This window comes from Antennarius striatus, chromosome 11 (genome assembly GCF_040054535.1).
Source record: "Antennarius striatus isolate MH-2024 chromosome 11, ASM4005453v1, whole genome shotgun sequence".
In the NCBI taxonomy this organism is placed as follows: Eukaryota; Metazoa; Chordata; class Actinopteri; order Lophiiformes; family Antennariidae; genus Antennarius; species Antennarius striatus.
Window position 1 is genome coordinate 14,825,085 of NC_090786.1, and position 22,160 is coordinate 14,847,244.

Consider the following 22,160-nt stretch of genomic DNA (forward strand, 5'->3'; position numbering starts at 1 on the left):
GCACAAGGTAAAACTATTGGAACACTGCTGCTGTAGTTAATTCATTATTAGTTTTAAAGTTCCCTATTTTTGTGCTTTTTCTCAATGGTTTTTACGTTTGAAAGGGATTTTTGTAATTCACTTCAGTGACCTGAAGATGGCAGTGTTGAGTCAACAGTAATTGGCATGCAGTTTTCTGTGTTATAAAGCGGGATTATTACTACGATTGCGACAAGGTAGTGACAGAAAAAACGTGTGGAAAATGGGTTTACGGTATGTCGATTGTTTCCACAACATAATCGAAGATCGCAAGTTAGCATCTTTTCTTTAGAAAAATGGTAAACCCACAAAATTATTTCATATTTGAATGGAAAAACAGCTAAATCCAGAAGGACTCGCTTAGATATTTTGTCATATTAAATAGTAACTTTTCATGGTGTCCACTACCTAAAATAATTTTCAAAATCAAACTGCAAGGATTTGTGAAAACATAGTTATATTTAATAAAAACAGGTAATTAGTCGAATCAATTTTTACAATTTTCTACTTATGCCAACAGTCAATCGTGGCTTCAATAGATAATTAGTACGAGAACGCTAAACCAACACACACTACGAGGGCGTGTTCTTATATATTGCCTAGGACTGTTTATGTGTTTTTATAAATAAAGGTATGCTATGATTTTTGCGTTGATAAATAATTGAAATTAGCATCAATAGTAGTTAAAAAAAACATGTGACAAGAGTTAAAATGTCTCAAAAAAAATTGCAATGATAACGTAGCACCCCCACAATAATTCATAATGGTATGTCTCACTCGTGTGAGCTTTACCTTCGTTGACGATGTTGCGGCAGTCAACACTGATGGGACCAGACTGGTGGGATGTCCGGCACTGTTAATCGTTTAGATTAAAAGGTGATAGTTCTGCATAAACAAGAGTATCATTCCAGGATATCATCAACTTGAATGTCAGCTTTTCCACCTTGTACAATGTGGTGAGTAACTTTATAGTTAGTTAAGAGTAGCCAGACACTTGTTGCCATAAATTCTAAATTAATGCTATCGCTACCGTTTCATCCAATAAAAATGCTTTTTTTTTCTCAAGGGATTTGAAAAAACAATATTGCTATTGTTATTTTGTAAAACAAAAAAGTGTTGAAAGTCATACGCTAGTGATAGCATCCCCTAAATTATGCAGTACAGTTTCCTAAACGTGAGACCGAAACTGTGACATAGCCAGCGGCTCCTCGCTTCAAGACGGGACACAAATCAGGCGTCAGGCGTTCGAAAATATAGATGCAATGAATCCATTATAAGTTTTTCCATTATCGACACAGCTTGTTGTTGTTGTTTTTTTCCCCCCCGTACACCCCGGCGCCAATCAAACAAACTTATTTTGCTGTAAGGGGTTCTCCGTGTACCACCGCGTCCCTCTCGCTCTGTGACCGCCGTGACGCGCTGGACGGATACACACGGGATGTTTTTTTTCCAGCAGTGTGTTCACATGTAAGATTATGACAGTCTTCAAGGGGAATTAAGACATCCAGATGGCTCCTCTCATCTGATGCCGGGTCTGACCCTGGCTGCTGTGTGCAGACACGAGTACCGATGGGCTGTCGAGCTGGTTCAGGAAGAAAGGCAGTGGATTTTAAGTATTAGGTGATTTTAAATCATACATGACTCCGGTTATTTATTTATTTTTACATCCCATCTCTTTTAATGAGTAAATGCATACTGTTTAAGTCAAATATGGAGTCTTAAATGTAACAATGTGTTGCAAGTATAGATCAGATGTCTGACAGGAGTAGTTTTACTTTTCAGCCAGGCAAATGCAGAAATGAACAAAACAGACCATTTAAATCATGTTTGAAATCTTTTTCTTCTTTTTTTTTGGTCGGATTCCTCCACATGAGCATTGTTTAAACATGGCTCACAAATACCTGCAACATCTCCTCAAATCTCAGTAAACAAACAATCCAATCTAGTGTAATATCATTTGGTTATCACCAATCTCTTGCTTTTCCTTAATGTGTAATTATAAATATAGATTAAAGTTACATTTATGTTAGTGATGAGTCTGTCAGGCTATAGTGATATATAGAAGTATTTAATTATTTTAAGTAGTCTGATAATGATGATACGTTAAAATGTATCATTATCAGGGCACAAAGCTACAGCATTACATATTCTAAGACATGAATCATGTAAAAGAACCGTTTTTGTACGGTTTCTTGATGTCAAACATGAATGTGCTGGATATACACAGGCTTTGTCATAAACAAGTCGGATGCTCAGGCTACTGGAATTTCAGGTTTTCCACTCTTACAAACCGATACGAGTGAGGCCGTGTTTCAACATGTCTTTCAATCATATTTTGTGAGACGAATGTTTCACCCTCTGAGCCAAGAACATTCACTTTCTGAGATCCCACAACTTGTTTTATGTAAGGGAAACATCCACCTTATGTTTTATCAACACTTGCTAAGGGATTTATGGTTTCAGCCACGTTTGTTTGTTGGCTGGTTTGTTTGTGAAAGGAAGATTTTCACTGATCTTGTTGGACGTGTGAAGCATTGTCCACGAAAGAACCCACTGAATTTGGTGCAGATTCAGTAATTCTCTTCCATTTTCATTAACACTGCAAGATGGAATATTTTTCAACATTTCCATTAACAACTTTACACAAAAACCACTGAGTCAAAGCCTTGTGGAGGGGTGGGGCATGACGCAGCCAGTCTGAACCAACGTGCTGGATTGTTGTGCCCCTGTGGAGGTATTTGCTCTACAGAGTGCAACTCATGTTTTCTTGTCCTCCATCTCAACGGAGGCCTTATCTTATCTGAATGCCAAATTTCTGAAGCGGTCACAACAGTTTGTTTACCCAAGGATTTCATATTTGCTTGTTTGTTTGTTTTTTACTTTGAAGTAAATTATTTTCTACCTTTTTCTTGAAGGAGATTGCCAGAAGGTCTGGTGATTTAGTTAGTGTTGTGCCCTCTGTGTTTTTCTTGTCCTCTTTATGCCAGTTACTGTCCAGAGAAGGATTTAAGGGGATCAGAGTTGGCGCACTGTGGTAGTTAACCAGATTAATTTATGCTGAGACGTTAATCAGATGAACCTTGTACCAGTTGGGGTTGAGGGTCAGCAAATTGAGCAAACTATGTGTCACCATGGCTGCTTTTTTTTTTTTTTCCCAGGAGTTCAGTTCTTTTTCATAACTTCATCAACTACAATCTTTGTTGTACCAGAAAATAAATCATATGTTTTAAACTCCATTCTTATGTCTGCATCATTCATACTTAACTTTTACTGGATCATGTTTTTTTTGTTTTTTTTAAATGTTGTCATATCTCTCAATAATGCCATCTATCTTTCCAGATGCAGTATGGATGACCTGCCCTGGAACAGATAAAGAGTGAGGGAGGAGAAAGCTGAATCAGTTTAACCGTGAACTTATCACAGACACAAGACGTCATGTCTGCCTCTGTGAAGCAGGAGAGAACTATATGTGTTCTCCTGCCCAACAAAGACCAGCTGGACGTTACTGTGGGCGTAGGTGTTTACAAGAACATGTCTCTAGATCTTCTCTCAACCTCTGCCTAGATGTTTTATTTATCATTGCAGTGTTTGGGGTTTACCACAGATATTTTTTGTGAGTTGTAAAATGCCCACTAAACATATTTCTTCTTCTTTTCCCATTCCAGCCAAAGTCCACTGGGCAGGATGTGTTTAATCATGTGGCACAGCATCTGGGAATCAAAGAGCTGCACTTCTTTGGCCTCACTCTAGTGAAGGGTGAGTTTGCTCCTCAATGAACCTGCAGCCTCTCAACCTCAAAGGACTGTTCAATCCAGAGAGCACAGGAATAAGAGGTTTTGTGATGCATGTACAGCACTTACACCTGGAGTTTGTAAGAAAGAGCATCATGAAGGGATTATTAAAATGATTCCCTCCCAGTCTACATATTTGAATGGTGTAATCCACCTCAGCCACTGGGCAATGTTTTGGACTTTCTGTTTCCTTGTTCTCCTTCTTTGTACAAATATGTAGAAATACCTCAGTAATCTTGTGTGGCTCACCACTTGAACAAGCAGCCTTTTGTTTTTGTGGTGTTGGTTCAGCGATCAGTTCGGCCTACATTCCTTCAATATTAACTTCATTAAGCCTGGAATGCACTCCTGCATTCCTCATCTTCACCGAGGGGAGGGATGGATTGATGATGGGAAGAGGAGGGTGGAGGGTAGAGAAGTTGGGGGACTTGTCATGATGACACATCCTGCCTTACTCAGCTTAGCTTACTCAAAGGCCCCGGTGAAGGATGAGAGGTGAAGCAGTCGAAATTAGTCAAAGTTGGAATGAGATGCTGAACGGGGTGATGGATGGATGTTTTAAAGGAGTTATGAAAGCACTTAGTGAGCATAATTTGACCACACAATATTGAACAAAAGGGATAAAACACATGAAATAAAAATGCCCGTGCCATGACTCATTGGGCCAGGCTGGGAGTAATCCTCTCTTCTTGTACATTTCGAAACAGACTTCAGATATTTAAGTGATTAGTAAGGTTACACTGAATACATCTCCCCATCCCCTCTGACATTTCCTGGCAGAGTTCATTGTGATGCAATGTTACCAGAAATTAGGAAAAAAGTAGCATTAACATTAGCATCATTGTCACTAGTTTCCTAGTATCCTGTTTCACAACAAAGACTTGTTTCTTTTTTTCTTTCGCTCTAATGAATGTCATTGTGGGTCAAACTTTACGCTCGGTTGCTTCAGTGTTTTGTTTACATCCTAACTGTCTTCTTGTGTGCCGATTGTCTTTCTCCATTTCAGATAATGAACACACGTTTTTAGACATGGAGGAGAAACTCATTAAGTACTTTGCCAAGGAGTGGAAACTTGATTCAGGAAAGGTAAGGCATCTTGGGGATAACTTCAGTAAATGTAGATATAGGAAATTAGAAGCCTTTCACCGGGATGCACGCCAAACTATTGTGTCAGTTAATTGGGACTGCAGTGGCCTACATGCCACTGCTTTTTATTCATCAGTGCAAAAAAAGCCCTTTCTAACCTCTCTCTGTCTCTCCCTCTCTGCTTACAGGGATTGCAAAAGAGATCGTTGCCGCTTTTGCTCTGTCTGAAAGTGCAGTACTACATAGAAAATGGTAGACTCATTTGGTACGTACTTCTTCTCTGTTCTGTGTGAAACATCTTCATTTAATGGATGAGTTTACATCATTGTTGTTCTCCTATCTGACAACTTTTTTTCTGCCTGTTTTTTTTTATTTTTCTTTTCTTTTGCTGTGATATTAGTGAACGAAAGGCTCGGCACCTTTACTACTCTGACTTGCGGGAGCGGGTGCTTCGCTCCGAGTGTCGTCAGCAGGAGGAGGTGTACTTCCAGCTTGCAGGTTATGCCTTGCAGGCGGATCTTGGTGACCACCTGCCGCCAAGAGAGGATACGGAGGTCACTCCTTACTTTGAACCCAAGCAGTACTTTCCCCCCTGGGTAGGTATAACATGTGGAAGCAGAATTTATGTACTTAGAATCTAATGTTATGTTCCGTATAAAAGACATCTGATTTTATTGTATAATATTTTGGTGTCGTGCTCTAACAATATCATCTTCCCTCTGTAGATTTTAGCTAAGCGTGGGGTAAACTACCTCCTCTGTCATGGTCCCAAGGTGCACCAGGAGCTGTGGGGCATGTCTAAGCGCGATGCCGTCCTTCTCTTCATCAGGGAGGCGTGTCGACTGGAGGATGTGCCTGTCACATTTTACAAACTACAAAAGGTGACTCATCAAATTTCATCATTCTTTAAATAAGTGACTTGATCAGGCTTTTGTATCTTACATCGAACAGCAGCATGTGTTATACCTGTATGCTAGATTTGTCTCTGCTTGACAAATGACTATGGGGTATAACTGCAACCCATCCATCCATTCCAGCATATTATCCTCTCTATTGCAAAATCACTCTCATACTGAGTGATCTTTTGAAGCCAGGCCCACCTATTGCACAATTTGCTATTTGTTGTTAGCAACAGAGAGAGCCTAAATTGTGGACTGGTATCTTATCTGAAGCGCTCAGATGCCTCTCTGACATCTCATCATTCATTTGGCCAGGACAAAAAGGCAGAGAGAGGAACGGCACTGCTTGGCCTGACCCTGCGAGGAATGCAAGTTTATCAGGTACGTGCATGTGTGAGTGTGTTATTAAAGTGTAGAATATACGTCAACACATACATCAGAGGAATCTGCTTTTGCTCAGTGAGTCAGTGTTCGTATCTGAAGACTTACAAACCTCTTACTAGGTCTGTGAGTAATGTTTGGGACTGGGACAGGCAGCGTTGCATCAGGAGATAGAGCTGTCTGCCGTGCCCGTTAGTTGTTTGATCTGTCCATCAGAGGCCATCTGGGGGGATTAGGGCTTCAGGCCTGGCTGATTAAAGAGCCAGCAGACCGTGAGGTACCTCGAGAAGCTGGTAGGCCTCTTTGCCAAGACCAGATGGCTCCAGCACACAGAAGGACAGTTGATTATTGATTACTTCTTTTAAAATATAGCAAGAAAATTACACTTTATCAAAATAGGTTGTGCTAATTCAAACAATTAAGGTCACAAATTTCAATGTAAGATATTTCTTTTAAGTATGTGTGTATTATAATCACAGGAGGTGAACAACATGCGACAGCTGGTATACAACTTCCCCTGGTCAAATGTGGGACGTCTCACCTTCCTGGTAAACACGTTACTCATCTCAGTTGTGTTAAGCTGAAGTGGATAGTAATAATTAATGCTCATTGGCTACGTACATTATGTATTATATGTTTGATGTATTCAGGGTAAGAAATTCGAGATCCAGCCAGATGGCTTGCCATCAGCCAGGAAGCTGGTTTACTACACTGGGTCATCGTTCCGCTCTCGCCACCTCCTCCTGCACCTGAGCAACAGCCATCGCATCTACCGCAGCCTCCAGCCTGCCCTCAAACACCTACGCCAGCTGGAAGAGAGTGAAGGTAAAGGAATATAAAAGCAGATTATCATCAGTGATAATGGGAAGTTTCTTTTTTTGGATGCTTGTAACCTCACCCAGGTTGTGACTCAGCCTACAAGAATCTTTTCAACACTCAAGTGATGTCAGTGGCAACTTAACATTCAGTAGCTATGTTCACCAGCAGTATCGGTGACAATTGAATGTAGTGACTATAAATTATAGCCATAATTATGGATACTAATTTTCCCAAGTCTTGAGTTCATGGTAAGAAATATTTAATGCTGACTCAGGGTGAACAAGCATGCTCTCTTAGAAAAATATCAGTAAAGGTGAATAGTTCATTGTACTTTATGCAAAATGTTCTTTGGACTAATACTCCACCATTTCTATTAAAATAACATTAAGATTTAATATACAGTGGTACCTCTACTTAGGAAATTAATTGGATCCGGAAGAAATTACGTAAGCAGAAAATTTCGTAAGTAGAGACATTCGTAAGTAGAGGTATCACTGTATAGTGTCAGGATGGATTGCGTTCAGACAATGTAACATTTTCCTGCACTTTTGAATTTGTTTTAAGCCTTTTTGAAAACGTCTCTGTATTGTAATTGATATTCCATTTGTTTTGTTTGATTGTTTCTATCTTACCCCAGAAAGACGGAAAACTCTCTGTGGAAGTTAGTGGGGAACCTTGTAAAGACTATGGGTTTTGTTTTTTCTCTTTTTTTTAGACATAAAACGATACAGAGAGTCATACATCAGTGATGACCTGGACTTGGACCCCCCAGGCAGTGAGAGCAGCCCTGGGCTATCGCGACACTCCACTAGTAGCTCTGGGATTGAAGCTGATGCTCGCCAGCACAGTATCTCAGCAGAGATGGCTTCTACGGAGGAGGAAAGTCAACAGCAGGCAGAAAAGTTTTTCAGCGACAGCAGCTCATGCACCTCCAAATCTGATGCAAGCAATCAGGCTCGGTTGGAAGATGACAAGCAGCATGAGGAAGGTGAGAGGACATTTTAATTGAAATTTTGTGCATTTGGACATTTAATTGTCTAATTTTCAGTGAAATCTGGTAGTAGTAATGACAACAGCTGTCTATGTATGTTCAATTTGGAGCATTTTGTTTCATAGAGATTCAGTTTTATTCATTGCTTTGTCAAATTGTGCAAGAACTTTTGCCAAGTAAGCAATGCGATGCCATTCTAACACGTTTTTTTTCTTGTTTAGTATTGTTAGTAGTCTCATTTTAATATGTCCTTTGAACAGACAGATCTAATAGATTTCTTTCACATATTTTTAATAATTTACTTTTCTCCAGTTATTAAAACCAACATTGAAAGTCCAACGGAGGTGCATGTGGATTATCCTACTGAGATGTTCCAGCTGGCTGATCTTCTTGATGGTATATCAGTGGATTGTGGAGGACACCCCTCAGAGACTCTCTCACCGGGTATGAATCATTTGGTCTTTACGCAGAGGATATTTTCTTTTATTTTTCTCTTTCTGATTCCATCAACTAAAATGATAAAGTCAAAAGTCAAACTTGTTTTTTGTTTTTTTTTTGGCTCTGCAGAAGACAAAGTATGTTCCCCAGATAGTGATGAAGCTCAGGGGAAATTGAGTGACAAGGATATGTTAAAGCAGGTTTGTCATTTATCTTCTAGCTACTTGTGCTTGCCTCTTTTGTGTTTCCCTGTTGCTGTTTCTTATTTTTCTATTTGCCTGTCTCTATTTCAGGTTCTGAAATCGAGGACACAGACTTGTGCGGATCGACACAGCCACAGTCTAGATGATGTACGCCTGTTCCCACCTCCAGCACCCCTAGGAACGACATTGCCACCTGATTCCTCACACAGCTATACCTTTGGGCTACCAGATGCTTCATCAAACACAAAGGGGTGTGTCGAGCACAGTCAGTACCCCATTTTGCACTGCCAAGCCAAACCTTCCTTCTATGGCCGCAGGTCAACCAACTGTCTCTCCCTGGACATGTTAGGTGATGAGCAGTTTCTGGAATTGATACTATGAGCACGTTGTGTTCTGATGTCCACAGGTACAGCTGTTCTATTCCTCCATTTGCCATGCAACCTGTGGGTTGCCAGCACATGAATGTTTTTTTATTGTGGTGATGCTTACAACAAAGGATGGGTGTGTCACATAACAGGGATGTATTAAAAATAACGGAACTCTTCATCCTAATAGAAAAGCCGTTGAGTAGATGACGGATCTAATTTTATACTCTTTTATTTAGTAAATTGAGCATATTTATTAATGTTTTATATTGTATATATGATATTTTTTTAGCACTGTTTTATTTCATTTCAACTTCTCTGAGCAACATTTCTGAACTTTTATATTGCCTTTTCTTAAGTTCACTTCGATAAACATTTTTAATATCTGAATGTCCATTAAATGTTGACCATGATAGATTTCATATTTTAAAGCCATGCTGTTGTGTCCTGCATTGGACAATAATGAGATTGGTATTTTGTACCCTTCCATTAGTGTATTGCTAATGTAAACACTTTTTTTTTTTAATTCGAGAGATTTGCTCAAAGCAAGTTTGCTCTCCTTAATTTTAAATCACATTTCATCTAATGCTTTACTTCTGGATGGTGTACTTTCATGCTTTCCCAGGCTTTCTGCCACAGCAGTGTTGGTCATTTGAAGCTGGTAATGCATTCATCCAAAGCATCTTCGTTCTTTATTCTACCTGCTATTGTAATTATGACAGAAAAGTATCATCAGTAGACACTATTTTTGTAACCAGGAAGTGTGTAATGAATGTGCAGTATTTTGCATTATGCATCCAACAAACTAAACACCTTTCTGTTTGTTTTTCTCTGACATTGGTTTTCAGATAACTGGTACACAAAAAGAGCCGTTGTCTTCAGACAATTTGAACTCACTTGGAAAGACTGTCAGTCATTAAATAGAAAAATGTAAACTCTGCAAATAATGTATGAACAATTTTGTGTTTCAAAACCGAACCGCTCGGGGTTTTTTGTTGTTGTTGTAGTTGTTGCTGTTTTTTTTATCAAAAGCATTTTTTTTATTATGGTGAAAATAAATTCTTTATGCTACTAAATGAAAATGGTGTTTGACTTTTGTTCCATTTTAGCCAAGAAAAAAAAAATTATAGTGACATCTCCCAAAGTACACGCAGTAGTTTTACCAAACATTACAACTATATGAAAGAGGATTAGTAGTTGTACCTCTTGATATTTCATTTCCCTTCAGATTATGTGGGTCGCAAGGGTGGTTGTTTTCTGGATGATCTCAAACTAGAGTCAAGCTTCAATAAACTACACATATCTCCCAAGAAATCTGTTAAATTTTTAATTTATATTTTTATCCTCAAGTAATTTTATTGGCATGGTTAGTGAAATTATAATATATTTATAATATTTATAATAATATTTCGTTGCAAAGTTTTGTTTTTCAACCAAGTGAGTGTTCTGGCCGCGCCCACTTCTCGCGAGACTTGGGTGTGACGTATGCGGAAGTTTACGTTTGGCATGAAAAAAAACGTGTTGCTCGTGATAGACGTGAGTAACTTGCATCTGTGTGCTCGCCGTGGTGTAGAATGTATTCTGTTTTAATCCGGGCGGTGTTGTGTAGCTCTCCTGACTGCGGAGCTTTGCTCGAGTCTCTGTCCTGGCCCAGAGACTCATGGCCGGGCACAGAGCAGGTGGAGGCGCTGACAGCGTTCATTGAGGGGCTCGGTACGTTCATGGACAGCTCGGACGCGGATCAGTTGTCAGCTGCAAAGAGGGAGTCTATTAAAGATAAAATGGACTCGGTCATTTGGACACAATGCCTCCCTCTTCTCTCCAAAATATCGTCAGAAGCAGGTGATGGCGTGCGGTGCAGGGAGAGCACCGCCGCTGTCTGCCGCCTGGTGAGTGTCTGTGTCGCGCTGTGTGACGCGGCGGTACCGACACGGCTGGCGGTGTCCGTCCTTCCATCGCTCCAGGTGACGGACGAGGAGTCGCATGTTCCTGGACGACTCAACGTGGAGGTTGCTACTGAAGTTCTGGCTATTCTCATACCTTCACTGTCTGCAGATGAGCATCTCACACTCACCGTCCTGACATCAGCTATGTCCTGCATCAAAACACTGCCCAACCGGCTGGTCTCCAAAATCCCAGTCCGTCTGCTGATCGCTCTCCTGAAGTGCTACAGCGGTGCGAGGTCGGGAACCATCCTCAAGCTGCTCCTGGATGATCTGTGCAGCTGGCATCGAGCTGATCACACACCTGTAGTCACAGAACGGGCGCTGTTGTGTTTGACCGCCCTGTCAGATCACCTGCTGACACCTCCCAGCATTTCTTGCGACCCTCGGCTGTCTCTCCAATTCTGGAAGATAGTTCAGAATGGGCTGACTCACAAAGACAGTGTGTCACGCAAGAGAGCATTGTACCTACTGAAAAAGGCTGTTGCCCTGTCAGAGGATGAAGGAGTGGAATGTCCTCCTGCTCCGTCACTGGAGGGTAAAGAGTCTCAGATTCGCATGTTTCTATTCACTTGTGTTTTGTGGTGTGTTTCCTTGCTGATGTGGAACTGGTTGCAGATGAGATCCTCTTCAGGTGGAACCCTGACAGGAGCAAGTTGCTCAGAGAGTTCTGGGAGGATTACGTACTGGTGATGGAGACCCTGGAGGAAAACCAGGTGAGAAATCCAGAATAATTGATCAGAGTTTGGCATCATGATGTGCAGATTTGACATTGTGCTGTTTTCCCCCTGCAGGTTCATGTTGTCCGGCCAATTCTGAACCGAATAGACACTTTAATCCAAATGATGGTGAACCACAGTCAAGGTAACACTAAAAAATTGAAAAATGGAAGGAGCTACTTTGTGATTGTGTTTAATAAATGTTCTTTTCATTCTTTTCAATACTGTATTCTGATTTTAATTACTCACATGATGTCTGCTGTGATTCAGTTGTTGTTGAAACTTTATAAAAGGTGAATTATAAATTCATTTATTTACTTATCCATGAATTTAAGGGCTAGACTGATAATGTGACCTTTCATCAAATATGCATTTGCTTGCCATAACTACTTTTACAGAAAGTAAAAAATACTAAAAAGGTGCCAATAAAGGGATATGTTTTATTTCCAAACTGTATTCACTTGAAATATATTTACAAAAGTGCCAATATTATAGAAAATGTATGTATTTATAGCTTGTTCTAGTTCTTTTTGTCAGTTTTCTCCTGTGTTGCAGCCTCAGGTCAGGACCTCCTCCACCCATCCTGGTTGCTGTGTGTGTACCAGCGAATATTCCACAGTGAGAATAAATCTTTAATGCGAGAGGGAGTTTGTCATCTTCTGGAGCTGCAGGTCCTTCAGCAGCCAGACTTTGCATTGGCCTTTTCCCAGGTACAGGCTTGAATACAACTCCGTCAAGGGTGATGTAGACACATGTGAGCCCTGACAGTTTTTTCTCACATTGTTTTGCTTCTCAGTTTATTGTTGGCCCTTTTATGGATGTTCTGTCTGAAGCTTCACTCTTTCACAGGTGAGTGTTTAACATTAATACACAAAACCTAGGATATGAAATACCTTGCTCATACTATCAAATGGTTTTTGCACCAGTCCTTGCTAACCAACCTTCTGCTATTTGAAGGTCACTTAATCAAAGGCTAGGAGAGTGTCCTGAACTCGGATTTAAACTTCAAGTCTTCATGACCAACTTCTTCAGTAGCCTGCCATCCCATCACAGAGGTAGAGAAGCCTCAGGTGTAAAGCTGCGAGACACGTCTTTAAGCTAAAACACATCTTCATGTCTGGCTATTTTTCTTGTCCTGAAGGCCATATCTTGCTTCAAATGATCCAACAGCTGCACTTGAAGCACTGGTGTGCGGTTCCCCTCCTGTTTCTTTGTCAGGCTCTATCCAGTCTTCCTCCAAGCCCCCTGCTGGGGGTAGAAGGTCTTGGAGCTCTCAGGTACCTCATTATACACACATTTAAACCAGGTCCTAGTTGGCTACACATGATAAGATGCTCTGCTTTTATACGTGGTGTTTTACAGGGAGGTGCTGCGCTCCACCATGATCACTCATCAAGTTGTGCTGCGAGGTGCTGCTCAGTGCCTCTTGTTGAATAGCGCCCTCTGTCTTACAGACGTGGTAAGACACAATTCGATTCCCTACAGCAAAAGTAACAACTTCCAATTTTCGAATGCTCTTTTCATCCATTTCCTTGATGACGAGATGAACATAATTTTAATCATAATTTAAAATTAGCAATTGATCCAGTTACTTTGCTTATTTAGGACCTCAGAGATAGTTATCAAGTTCTGTTCCGAATAATTGTGCTGACACATATGGAGAGTTACATCTGTTCCCATACTTCAGTTATAATGTCACATGGCTAAGTTGTGATTTATTTATTTTTGATAGTATGTTATTGACTGCTCACTAAACTTACTTTACAATTGTTTTGCATTGTCAGGTGTTTGTGGTTCTGTCAATGTGTTTTTATACACAGCACAGTGAGTCAGTGAAAGTCGTAACTGAAATTTCTCTGTTTTAGAGCTCGGTGACCCTGTATGATGTTTTTAATTTCCTGATGGATTTTCGCACAGATGAGTCACTGTGTCGAGGCACACAGATCTGGAATCAAGTATGCTGTATTAAATATATGGCGAGGGACACTAACTTTAAAGTTTCAAATTGACACAAACCAGAAGTTATGTGACTGACTAAGATGCTACATATTTTTGACATTACTGCAGGTCTGTGCCTGGCTAATGGAAAATGAAGGCAGTTTTAAGTCAAAGATCACAGGTGGAGATTTTACTGCTGCTGTCACAGAACATGAAACTATAAGAAGCTATGTTCAAAATGAGATCTGCACCTATCTTAAAGTTCCAGTGAGTACAGGTAAGTCAAATATTGATTTGTTGCTGAGTGTTTTGGTGACATTTGCTGGGCTGTATTTTTTGAAGTTGGTCTCCATCCTCTTCAGGTCACACTGAGAGGTTACCTGACTCCAGAGAGGCTGATAAGTTGGCGAGGGCTGTTCTGCTCTGTGTGGACATGAAGGAAAATCAACCTGAGACAGAGATCGGTGACACTCTGGAGTATTTACTGGCTCCACTGGTGGACACCTTGAACAGAGTGGGCCCCAGTATCTACCTACCTGTGCATAAGAGTGACAAGAGCCTGCAACTTCTGATTGCCTTAATCCAGCTTGGGAGAACAACAAGTTGTCAGTCTACTAATGAAAAGCAAGGTTTGAAAGGATCATAACTGTTTATTGTTACAGAAGTCAAGCCAACCCTGTCCACGTTGATTCCTTGTGTGAAAAAGTAGTTTAATGCTTCTGTTTTTGTAATTCAGACGTAATCATATAATTCTGTCGAATATCATTCATTTATTTTATGGGTTTTGTTTCCAAAGTATGTTTGTGATGTCATTTAGATTTTGGTCGAATTTTATTTTGTTGCATATGCTCATACACAGAATAATATGCCATCCATGAGTACCTTATGGTGTTCCAGGGTGAGCAACTCGGGCATCAGTATCTCGCTTACAATCGGTCCAACCCACAGCCACCCACTTAGAATATCTTTGAATCTAGTCCTGTACTTATGGTATTGTTCTCTCTAGTAAAACTACTTTCCAGTGTATTAATTCTCCTCCTGTCACTCCTTTCACAGTGGATAAAGTGACAATGGGTTTGGAGAAGCTAATTTTTACAGTTGTTGATTCAGTCCAAGAGTTCATCCTTAGGTGGTTGTTGGAGGGCCAGCAGGAGGTAAACAACAAGTTGCCATCACTCCCAATTCAAATCAATGCCCCTCGTGGTTGCCTGTGACGTATGCATGTGTTATTCCACTATGCAGTTGTTTGATGTGGAGCGAGCAGAACTGTATCTTTGCGTCCTGAGGCAGCTTGTGGTCACATTCGATTCTGCAATACAACACCACCAGGAAATCCAGCAGACATATTTACCTAAAATTATGAAGCACAGCCTCAAGGTCCTACAAGAGCCAAACCAGCAGGTACAGAGCAATAAACTAATACTTCATCACGCAGCCCAAAAATTATTCAGCAGTGTTTTGTTTTCACCCTTTCCAGATCCATTCTGTGCCACATCAGGTGACTAAAGCTGTTGCTATTTCATCCCTGGCTATGGTATGTGGTCTTGTGGAGCAAGAAGTGATTGACATGAAGTCAGAGACCATTTCTGTCTTGAAATCACTGAATGACTACTTCTACAGCTTTACATCCCCGTCCTCCATTAGTCCATCTTCTTTTACAAACTTCAACAAGTGCCTGCAGAGACCACAGACAGGAGATGGCTCAATGTCAGTGCAAGTCTGTTTACTCTGTAAGCTTTAAAATGTTCAGTAAAATGCATTTATTGAATAAAAATTAGAATATCAAAAGCCAGGCCTGACATGGTACAATACTTTTTTTCTCTCCCCTTTTTTCTCCTTAGTGATGGCCTGCAGGGTCCTTGGCTGCAGGACTGGGGACGCATTGCTGCCAATTTCCTGCAGGGCCAGTGGATTTGTCTGAGTTTCCTGATTAAAGCCTTTGGGATTCCACAGTCTGTAGAGAATTCCAGAGCATCAGAGACTCTCAAGACAGCTCTGAGCTGTGGTGTGGAGGCTCTGGCTCTGCTGCCTAGTGACCTGGTTCTGCCTGTGTTGTTCTTTATGGAGACAGTGTTGCCACAAGTGAGTTAAATGAAATGAGATGTTTGGGTATAAGATGTTCTGTGCTGTTATAACAGGAAGGATTTATTACCAAGGCTAATTTAATATTTGAAAATGTTTTTTTTCTGAAGTATCACTTTGATAATGTTTTGATCCTAGTTTCTACCTCATGAGGAGACAGTCTGTGTGGAGGTTGTGACTCTGAGCTGGGAGCTGGTGCAGGGGCTTAGCACCAATGCTCATGACTTCTGGTTGGCCCTGAAGGCCTTCATCTCCATGGCGTTCCATCATAAACTGCTTGAACTGACAGACCTTGAGGCTCCAAAGCTTGTCGCTGCCTTGAGACAGGTGAAAAGTATAGGCTGAGTTAATCTGGAATATATGAGGTTTGGGGTTTTACACTTTTCCAATAAATTATCCATCAAGCATACTGACAGCTGGGATGTGCAATTGTTTTTTTAGATTGCCTCTGAGTTAATGGAGCTGTCTCAGTCGAAGAGCGGAGTGTTTGGCGTTCTGCTTCAACACTGCTGTCAGACGTGGCTGCCCATGGAAACAAGCAGCGGCGACGCGTTCGGTAGTGTTTTCAACCACCTCAGCATTCTCACTGAGGCTTGTGTGTACGGACCAGTGTTCAGGAGAGATCAACGGTAATTCTCCACAGCATTACCCCTATTCATTTCTTTCTATGGTCCATTGAACCATTTTATCATCTATTCTTTCTAAGGCTCATCCAAGATGTCCAAACGTATGTGGAGTGTTCCACCAATGTGGAGGTGAAAAGGTGAGCTTTCTCTCTGCTGGAGCACCTCTTTCCTTTTAATGGCTCTGATGCACAATAATAGCACTAGGGGTCTCTATTGCTGTGTAGATTTTTTTTGTTTGTTTTGGTAGACAAACAAGTGCATTTCCTTTGCAGTGACAGCAGGGATGATCAGTTGCCCCGTACGTGTGCAATGGCTTTCCTCAGCCGTCTGGACTCGTCTAATCTGCAGCATCAAAGACTGATGGAGGAACTAGTCATGGATTTGTTGAAAAAGGTGGAGTGTAGACCGGTTTGTTAAGATGACAGGCATCCGAAAAAAAATCAATGGAAATATTTTTCCAAATTTTTAATTACTGTGCATGTAGTTCTAAATTTAGAATAATTTTAATTGCATTTATAGTGTCAAGCACCCTTCAAACCTCATATGAGTGGTCTGCCCTCTGAATTATTGTTACAGGGCTACAGTTGTACTTAACATACAGGCAGCTTTGAACGTCATTTCCAACACTTCTCAACATTTTCCATTATCTTGCTCGATCCCTACCCCATCTCTCCAGGATAATAATATATCAAAGTCAAAAGTACGTTACTACAGCAACTCCCTGCAACATCGCATCAAAAACAGAGTATGGCAAACATTGCTGCTGTTGCTGCCCAAACTCAGAGAGGTAAGACAGACACGCTCACAATTTTGGTAGCAGGCAGGAAGTAACCACTCTGAAAACGGCAGTGTGGGTTTTTACGTGTGTGTGTGTGTGTGTGTGATGCAGGAGTTTGTTGCCTCTGTGGTGAGCTGTGTGTTTGAGGCTGGATTCTGTGGTAACCAGGCATCCGTCAAATACCTGATAGAGTGGACGATTGCTCTGATCCTCACCCGCCACCCACAGCACATGGACAGCTTCTGGTCGTGTTTCAGTAGGGTGAGTTCCCACGCTGTGAGGTGACACCACATTACTGGGACTCCCAGGTGGCTCACCTGCTTGAGCATTCAAGCTGGTTTAAACCTTCCTCTAGTGGGCTGAGTTCAGATCCCCTGTCAGACCTTTTCTGCATGTCATCTCTTCTTCCCCCATGTCTTTACCTGTTTTCCCTGTTATCAAAATAAAGCATAAAAACAGAATAAATTAATATATGAAACATGAAATAGTGTGGCTGACTTCCGTGTTGTCTGTGCAGGATCACGACAAGACCAAAACAAGCATCTGCACCTTCCTGTCTGTCCTGGTCCACTTCAGCATCATCCTTCCTAATCTTAAAAATGAGGTGAAGCCTACGAAGTGTTTTTCTCCTTTCAAGTACCAATCTTGTGTCATTTTTCCGCACCTAAAATATCTCTCTCCTCGTGTGTTTTTTAGGGTGTGCATTTACGAAAAGCTTTGGACGTCATCCTGCAGTGGTGCTTCAACCATAATTTCAGCGTGCGCTTGTATGCCTTAGTGGCTTTGAAAAGGGTGTGGGGGTTAGCAGAGGATGAGGCCAATGGTCTGGTAGGGCTGTCCACTGTCATCAAAACCTGTCTGAACCAGGCTGAAGCCATGCAGAGCACCGGGTGAGAGAGAAACCACTGCAAGATCTGCAAAACATTTACTTAAGTAAATGTAGATACCCTTACATTTACTGAAATATGTATTGTCTGTTTCACTATTTAGAAACGCCAACAAGAACTGGATTAGGATCCAGGAACACTTCTTCTTTGGTGCCTTTCATCCTGTCAGGGATTACAGTGTTGAGGTGTGAAATATGTTTCCTCTGAACTATAGCCTGGTGAAATACATAAACGCTGTCTAACCTTAACTTTTCCCTTTTAGACTTTATTCTACACTCTTCCCAGTCTGTCTGAGGTGGCTGATGATGAATGGATTCCACCTTGGAAGTTTGAGAAACTGTCATGTTTCTCTGAGACCCCATCTTTTCCTTTAAGAAATCCAGCTCCGGACCTGAGCCAGCTCCAGCCTGGAGACTGGATCCAGCAAGACAAAGGTGCGGAAGAATCTTTTACAAACAGCGGGACCAATGAGGCAACATACCATAATCTTATTTGAATTTATCCTGAGTTGTGCAGTCATGATGTCGAATCTTCCAGGTGAGCATAATAAATTGGATCGCTGGGCTGAGGTGCAGAAGAAGATCACTCCCTGGAGGTTGGGGATCCAGGAGCAGGAACCTGAACTTCAGCTGGTTCCACAGCAGAGGGCTGCTCGACTGGGCAAACTGCACAGCGCCCTGCTGGTGGTCGCCTCACTCATTGACAAGCCGACAAATTTAGGAGGTCAGGAGCAATATGACAAATGATGTCATTTCACTCCGTAGCAGGAAGTATGAGCAAAAATGTCAGTGATTTCTCCTTTATTTAACGTCACACACATTTATTTGGTTTCACAGTAAAGAACTGGGGAAAGAGTTCAAACACAGCTGCAATAAAATCAATCACTTGAGTCCTGTTATCAGAGTTTCCACAGGGAAATCCAGCTTTCACATCAGACACTCCTTTTTTTTAGTGGTCTGTAATGCTTTTTTTCTCACCTGATAAGGGGATGAATCAATCTGAATTTGTTTATAGAGGTTAAAACCCATTTCCAAAGCTAATATTGAACCTGGATGATGTAAGAACATTAGCTGGTCTGTAAATGAAAAAGTGGAGCCTTTTTACATCTGTCTGTGCTCATAGTGACAGATTGGTAGTCATTACATCCATATATGCAGAAAAAGATCCCTTTCCCCCTCGAGTTTGTTAACTATGAGTTGGTATCAAAGCCATTTAAAGATCATATTTATATAAATGACATTTTAAAGACATTGATGTTATGTTGTTCCAGGTCTGTGCAGGACCTGTGAGATCTTTGGCGCCAGCGCCCTGGTTCTAGAGAGCCTTCGCCACATCAGTGACAAACAGTTTCAATCCCTGAGTGTCTCTTCTGAGCTGTGGCTTCCTCTGTTAGAGGTGAATGAACTCAGTTTGATCCCAGCGATCAGGATCTGTCCTGAAGTTGGTTACTGACCCGCTGGACTGTCAGGGGAACATTTGAAAGAAGCTTCATTTTTTTTAGTGACTCTCTATTCTGTTGTGATTTAGAAGCCTGTGACTGTCTACATTAGGATTTCATGGCGATTTATAAAATTTAAATCGGACGGAAATATTAAAACTTGCTCAGACGTCTTCAGTTTCAAACGTGCTTGCAAATGAATTTATCTGTTTTAAATCATCTTACAGTTTGAGAAGCGGCATCCGAGTTTCACTTTTGAAGTGTTATCTGTTGTTTTGCTTGCATAATTTGGTGAAATGGTCATTTCATTATAAATGATCCTTCAGGTGAAGCCTGCTGAGCTGACTGAATTCCTGCTAGTGAAGAAGAATGAAGGGTATTGCATCGTCGGGGTAGAGCAGACGGCGAACAGTCGGAGCCTCCAGGACTACCAGTTTCCCGAGAAGACGCTGCTCCTGCTGGGGTACGACTGCACTGAAAACTCTCATTTTATAATCTCAGCCAGGTTCAGTCGAACCAGGGCTTTTTCCATCAGTGTGTGAATCTATAAACTCCCAGCTGCGCATTTTAATTGCTCTCCCATGTGACTCGTGTGGATAAAGGTGTGAACTGACAAGTTAATTTAATGTTATCTCCCTGGAGTTGCGTGTCTCCCTCCGGAGCCCGGGCCTTTCCTCTCCATTGTGAACAAGTTGGGGCACGCAGACCTTTAATTGGCTCTCTCAGATACAAAGCCCAGAGCAAATAAAGTTAAACAAACCAGCACAGTGACACCTCTGTTTAGTGTAGCGTGAGTTGTGTTGCTGACGTGAGGGCAGATCAGTTGCAATTGCACTTCAAAGTTTATTACAAGTTCCCACACTGAATGAGGGAGTGGCTAACATTGATCCCCACATCTGTTTTGGAGTTCTGCTCTATTTCAGCTTCTTCAGTCACAGACGTATGAGCTGTGTTGAGTTTAACCCCCCTGTTTGTGTGCTCAGTCTTTCACAGCTGTGCTCTCTCCAGCACAGCAGGGCACAGCTCTAATCTCTCATCAGGCCACCATTATCTCTCTAACGATAAGTGTAAGCTCTTGAAATCATGCTTTCTTACTGTGCCGGCAGCCTCTGTGCTCTCACTGAACACCAAACTCATTACTTCTGCATGTTTCCTTCGCACATGTTGCTGAATCTTAGTGTATATTTAATACTTTGCAACTTGAGTCAGACTGAACTCTTAAGTCGTCTGTCTTCTTCATAATCATTACCACTTAACACTATGGATTAATGCGGTTTCTGTTGGCAAGGGTTCTCACGTTAGATATCCTAATAATATCTTTGAAAAAGTTTATTATGAGGCGTAAGATGAACATGGTTTGACTGAAGGAAGGTCTGGCGTCTTGAAACAGATGTCAGATGCCTTTTTGTTAATGTGATGTAATGTTTCAATGTGAGTTCTGCAGTTTTGGTTTCTAGAAACTTTTCCTCCCAGGTTCGAATAAAGATTAGGTGGGCGAGAAAATACTCAAATTTTAAAGAATAATTTTGATTTTTGGAAAATATACTCACCGAATTCGCGACCCGCCCCCGGATAAGCAGTAGAAGATGGATGGTTGGAAAAAACACTCACAAAGGCTGTGAACTGAGGGAACAGTTCTTTCCAAAGTGCTGACATCAGCACTTCTAGCTCGACGTAATTAAAAAGACGTCTCTTTATTTAATCCATTTAAACTGTGAGGTGTAAAAATGATTTTATTGCTAAGCCAAGCTAACAAGCTGCTACATCTGGTTAATCCGAGTGGTGTGTATCTCCTCATCAGAATCTCTGCAAGAAACAAGATGAAGATGTTTTACTTTTTCTTTTCTTTTTTTTTTAATTAATGTTTTTTAAATTAATTTATACAAATTTGAACACCAAATGACTGGAGTATATTCAAACATGAGAACATAACTAACCCCACCTACCTACATGTTTCCATTGCTTCATCCCATTCTATCAGTGTTTTGTTTTTGTCTCTTATTATAGCAATGAACGAGAAGGTATACCTGCCAATTTGCTCCAAATGCTCGATGTGTGTGTGGAGATCCCCCAACAAGGCATCATCCGTTCTCTCAACGTGCATGTGAGCGCTGCCCTGCTGATATGGGAGTACACACGACAGCACCTGGGATGCGGTTCTACGGAGGTTCCCTCACGGTGCAGCTGAAGAAAAACCAGCAGCACCACGGACACCACGTGACCTCCACACGTCGACCTTTCTGACAGGGAACATTTAGACAGCCTGGAGGATCTTGAAACTTACAGCTGAAGCAAAGGAAGATGCTAAATGCAGCTGATGTGTGAACCTTTTGAGGGCTGTCATGTTCTGTGTGTCCTGCCAGGCATCAGGTCGGCAGTCGTCAGAGCTGTTATTATATCCAAATATTCCACTGGGTGTGCTGTTATATTAATGGAGGCAATTTCTGTGTTGGCAGAGCAGACGCACATTAGCAAAATTTCCCCTTTGAGGAGGATGAGTCTTTATGAGAGCAATTAGTTTTTGCCTCGGCGCGCCAGGGTGGATTAGAACATACGTACCCAAGATCTTCTATGTGAGCAAAGAATTAAATAATGTTTTTGATGAGAAGAACTTTTTAAAAAAAAAGTTCAGTTCATAATTTTAATGTGTGTTTTTATTGAGACAAATTAAATAAAACTTTGCAATTACCATTTTATGTCCCTGTGTTTTTAATTGACTGTTGAGAGGATGTACAAACACTGGAAGCACAGAACGGGT

At 41.3% G+C, this 22,160-nt stretch overlaps 2 protein-coding genes across 4 annotated transcripts; both read left to right on the forward strand.

The window, feature by feature from the left end:
- The first annotated feature begins 817 nt into the window (after positions 1 to 817).
- Positions 818 to 10,063, forward strand: zgc:172136 (uncharacterized protein LOC566376 homolog). 3 transcript variants are annotated; one of them, XM_068327137.1, is made up of 14 exons: positions 818 to 974; positions 3,358 to 3,531; positions 3,684 to 3,774; positions 4,816 to 4,895; positions 5,084 to 5,160; positions 5,296 to 5,491; positions 5,621 to 5,776; positions 6,110 to 6,175; positions 6,655 to 6,723; positions 6,826 to 7,000; positions 7,710 to 7,982; positions 8,298 to 8,429; positions 8,553 to 8,623; positions 8,717 to 10,063. In XM_068327137.1, the coding sequence occupies exons 2-14, from the start codon at positions 3,454 to 3,456 to the stop codon at positions 9,005 to 9,007; spliced, it is 1,755 nt and encodes a 584-aa protein (XP_068183238.1). In that variant the 5' UTR covers positions 818 to 974; positions 3,358 to 3,453; the 3' UTR covers positions 9,008 to 10,063. The 3 variants fall into 3 exon arrangements, with proteins under 3 accessions (XP_068183238.1, XP_068183239.1, XP_068183240.1); XM_068327138.1 differs by having other exon boundaries at positions 3,358 to 3,394; XM_068327139.1 differs by lacking the exon at positions 818 to 974 and having other exon boundaries at positions 3,395 to 3,535.
- A 457-nt stretch (positions 10,064 to 10,520) lies between these two features.
- Positions 10,521 to 22,093, forward strand: tarbp1 (TAR (HIV-1) RNA binding protein 1). Its single transcript, XM_068327267.1, has 29 exons — positions 10,521 to 11,472; positions 11,553 to 11,650; positions 11,729 to 11,798; positions 12,209 to 12,363; positions 12,450 to 12,502; positions 12,611 to 12,708; positions 12,795 to 12,930; positions 13,016 to 13,112; positions 13,519 to 13,608; positions 13,721 to 13,868; positions 13,954 to 14,220; positions 14,648 to 14,745; positions 14,834 to 14,992; positions 15,069 to 15,298; positions 15,433 to 15,673; positions 15,812 to 16,000; positions 16,115 to 16,302; positions 16,380 to 16,436; positions 16,572 to 16,692; positions 16,976 to 17,086; positions 17,189 to 17,338; positions 17,595 to 17,681; positions 17,774 to 17,967; positions 18,068 to 18,149; positions 18,227 to 18,398; positions 18,502 to 18,687; positions 19,235 to 19,359; positions 19,729 to 19,865; positions 21,410 to 22,093. Exons 1-29 carry the CDS (start codon positions 10,566 to 10,568, stop codon positions 21,588 to 21,590), a joined length of 4,827 nt encoding a protein of 1,608 aa, XP_068183368.1. The 5' UTR covers positions 10,521 to 10,565; the 3' UTR covers positions 21,591 to 22,093.
- The last annotated feature ends 67 nt before the right edge of the window (positions 22,094 to 22,160 follow it).

Coding starts and splice junctions, on each gene's coding strand:
- tarbp1 (XM_068327267.1), top strand. CDS start 10,566: ATGTATTCTGTTTTAATCCGGGCGGTGTTGTGTAGCTCTCCTGACTGC. Junction 11,799..12,208: donor GATGGTGAACCACAGTCAAG/GTAACACTAAAA, acceptor CCTGTGTTGCAG/CCTCAGGTCAGGACCTCCTC. Junction 12,931..13,015: donor GAAGGTCTTGGAGCTCTCAG/GTACCTCATTAT, acceptor GGTGTTTTACAG/GGAGGTGCTGCGCTCCACCA.
- zgc:172136 (XM_068327137.1), top strand. CDS start 3,454: ATGTCTGCCTCTGTGAAGCAGGAGAGAACTATATGTGTTCTCCTGCCC. Junction 3,775..4,815: donor TGGCCTCACTCTAGTGAAGG/GTGAGTTTGCTC, acceptor TCTCCATTTCAG/ATAATGAACACACGTTTTTA. Junction 5,777..6,109: donor CATTTTACAAACTACAAAAG/GTGACTCATCAA, acceptor TCATTTGGCCAG/GACAAAAAGGCAGAGAGAGG.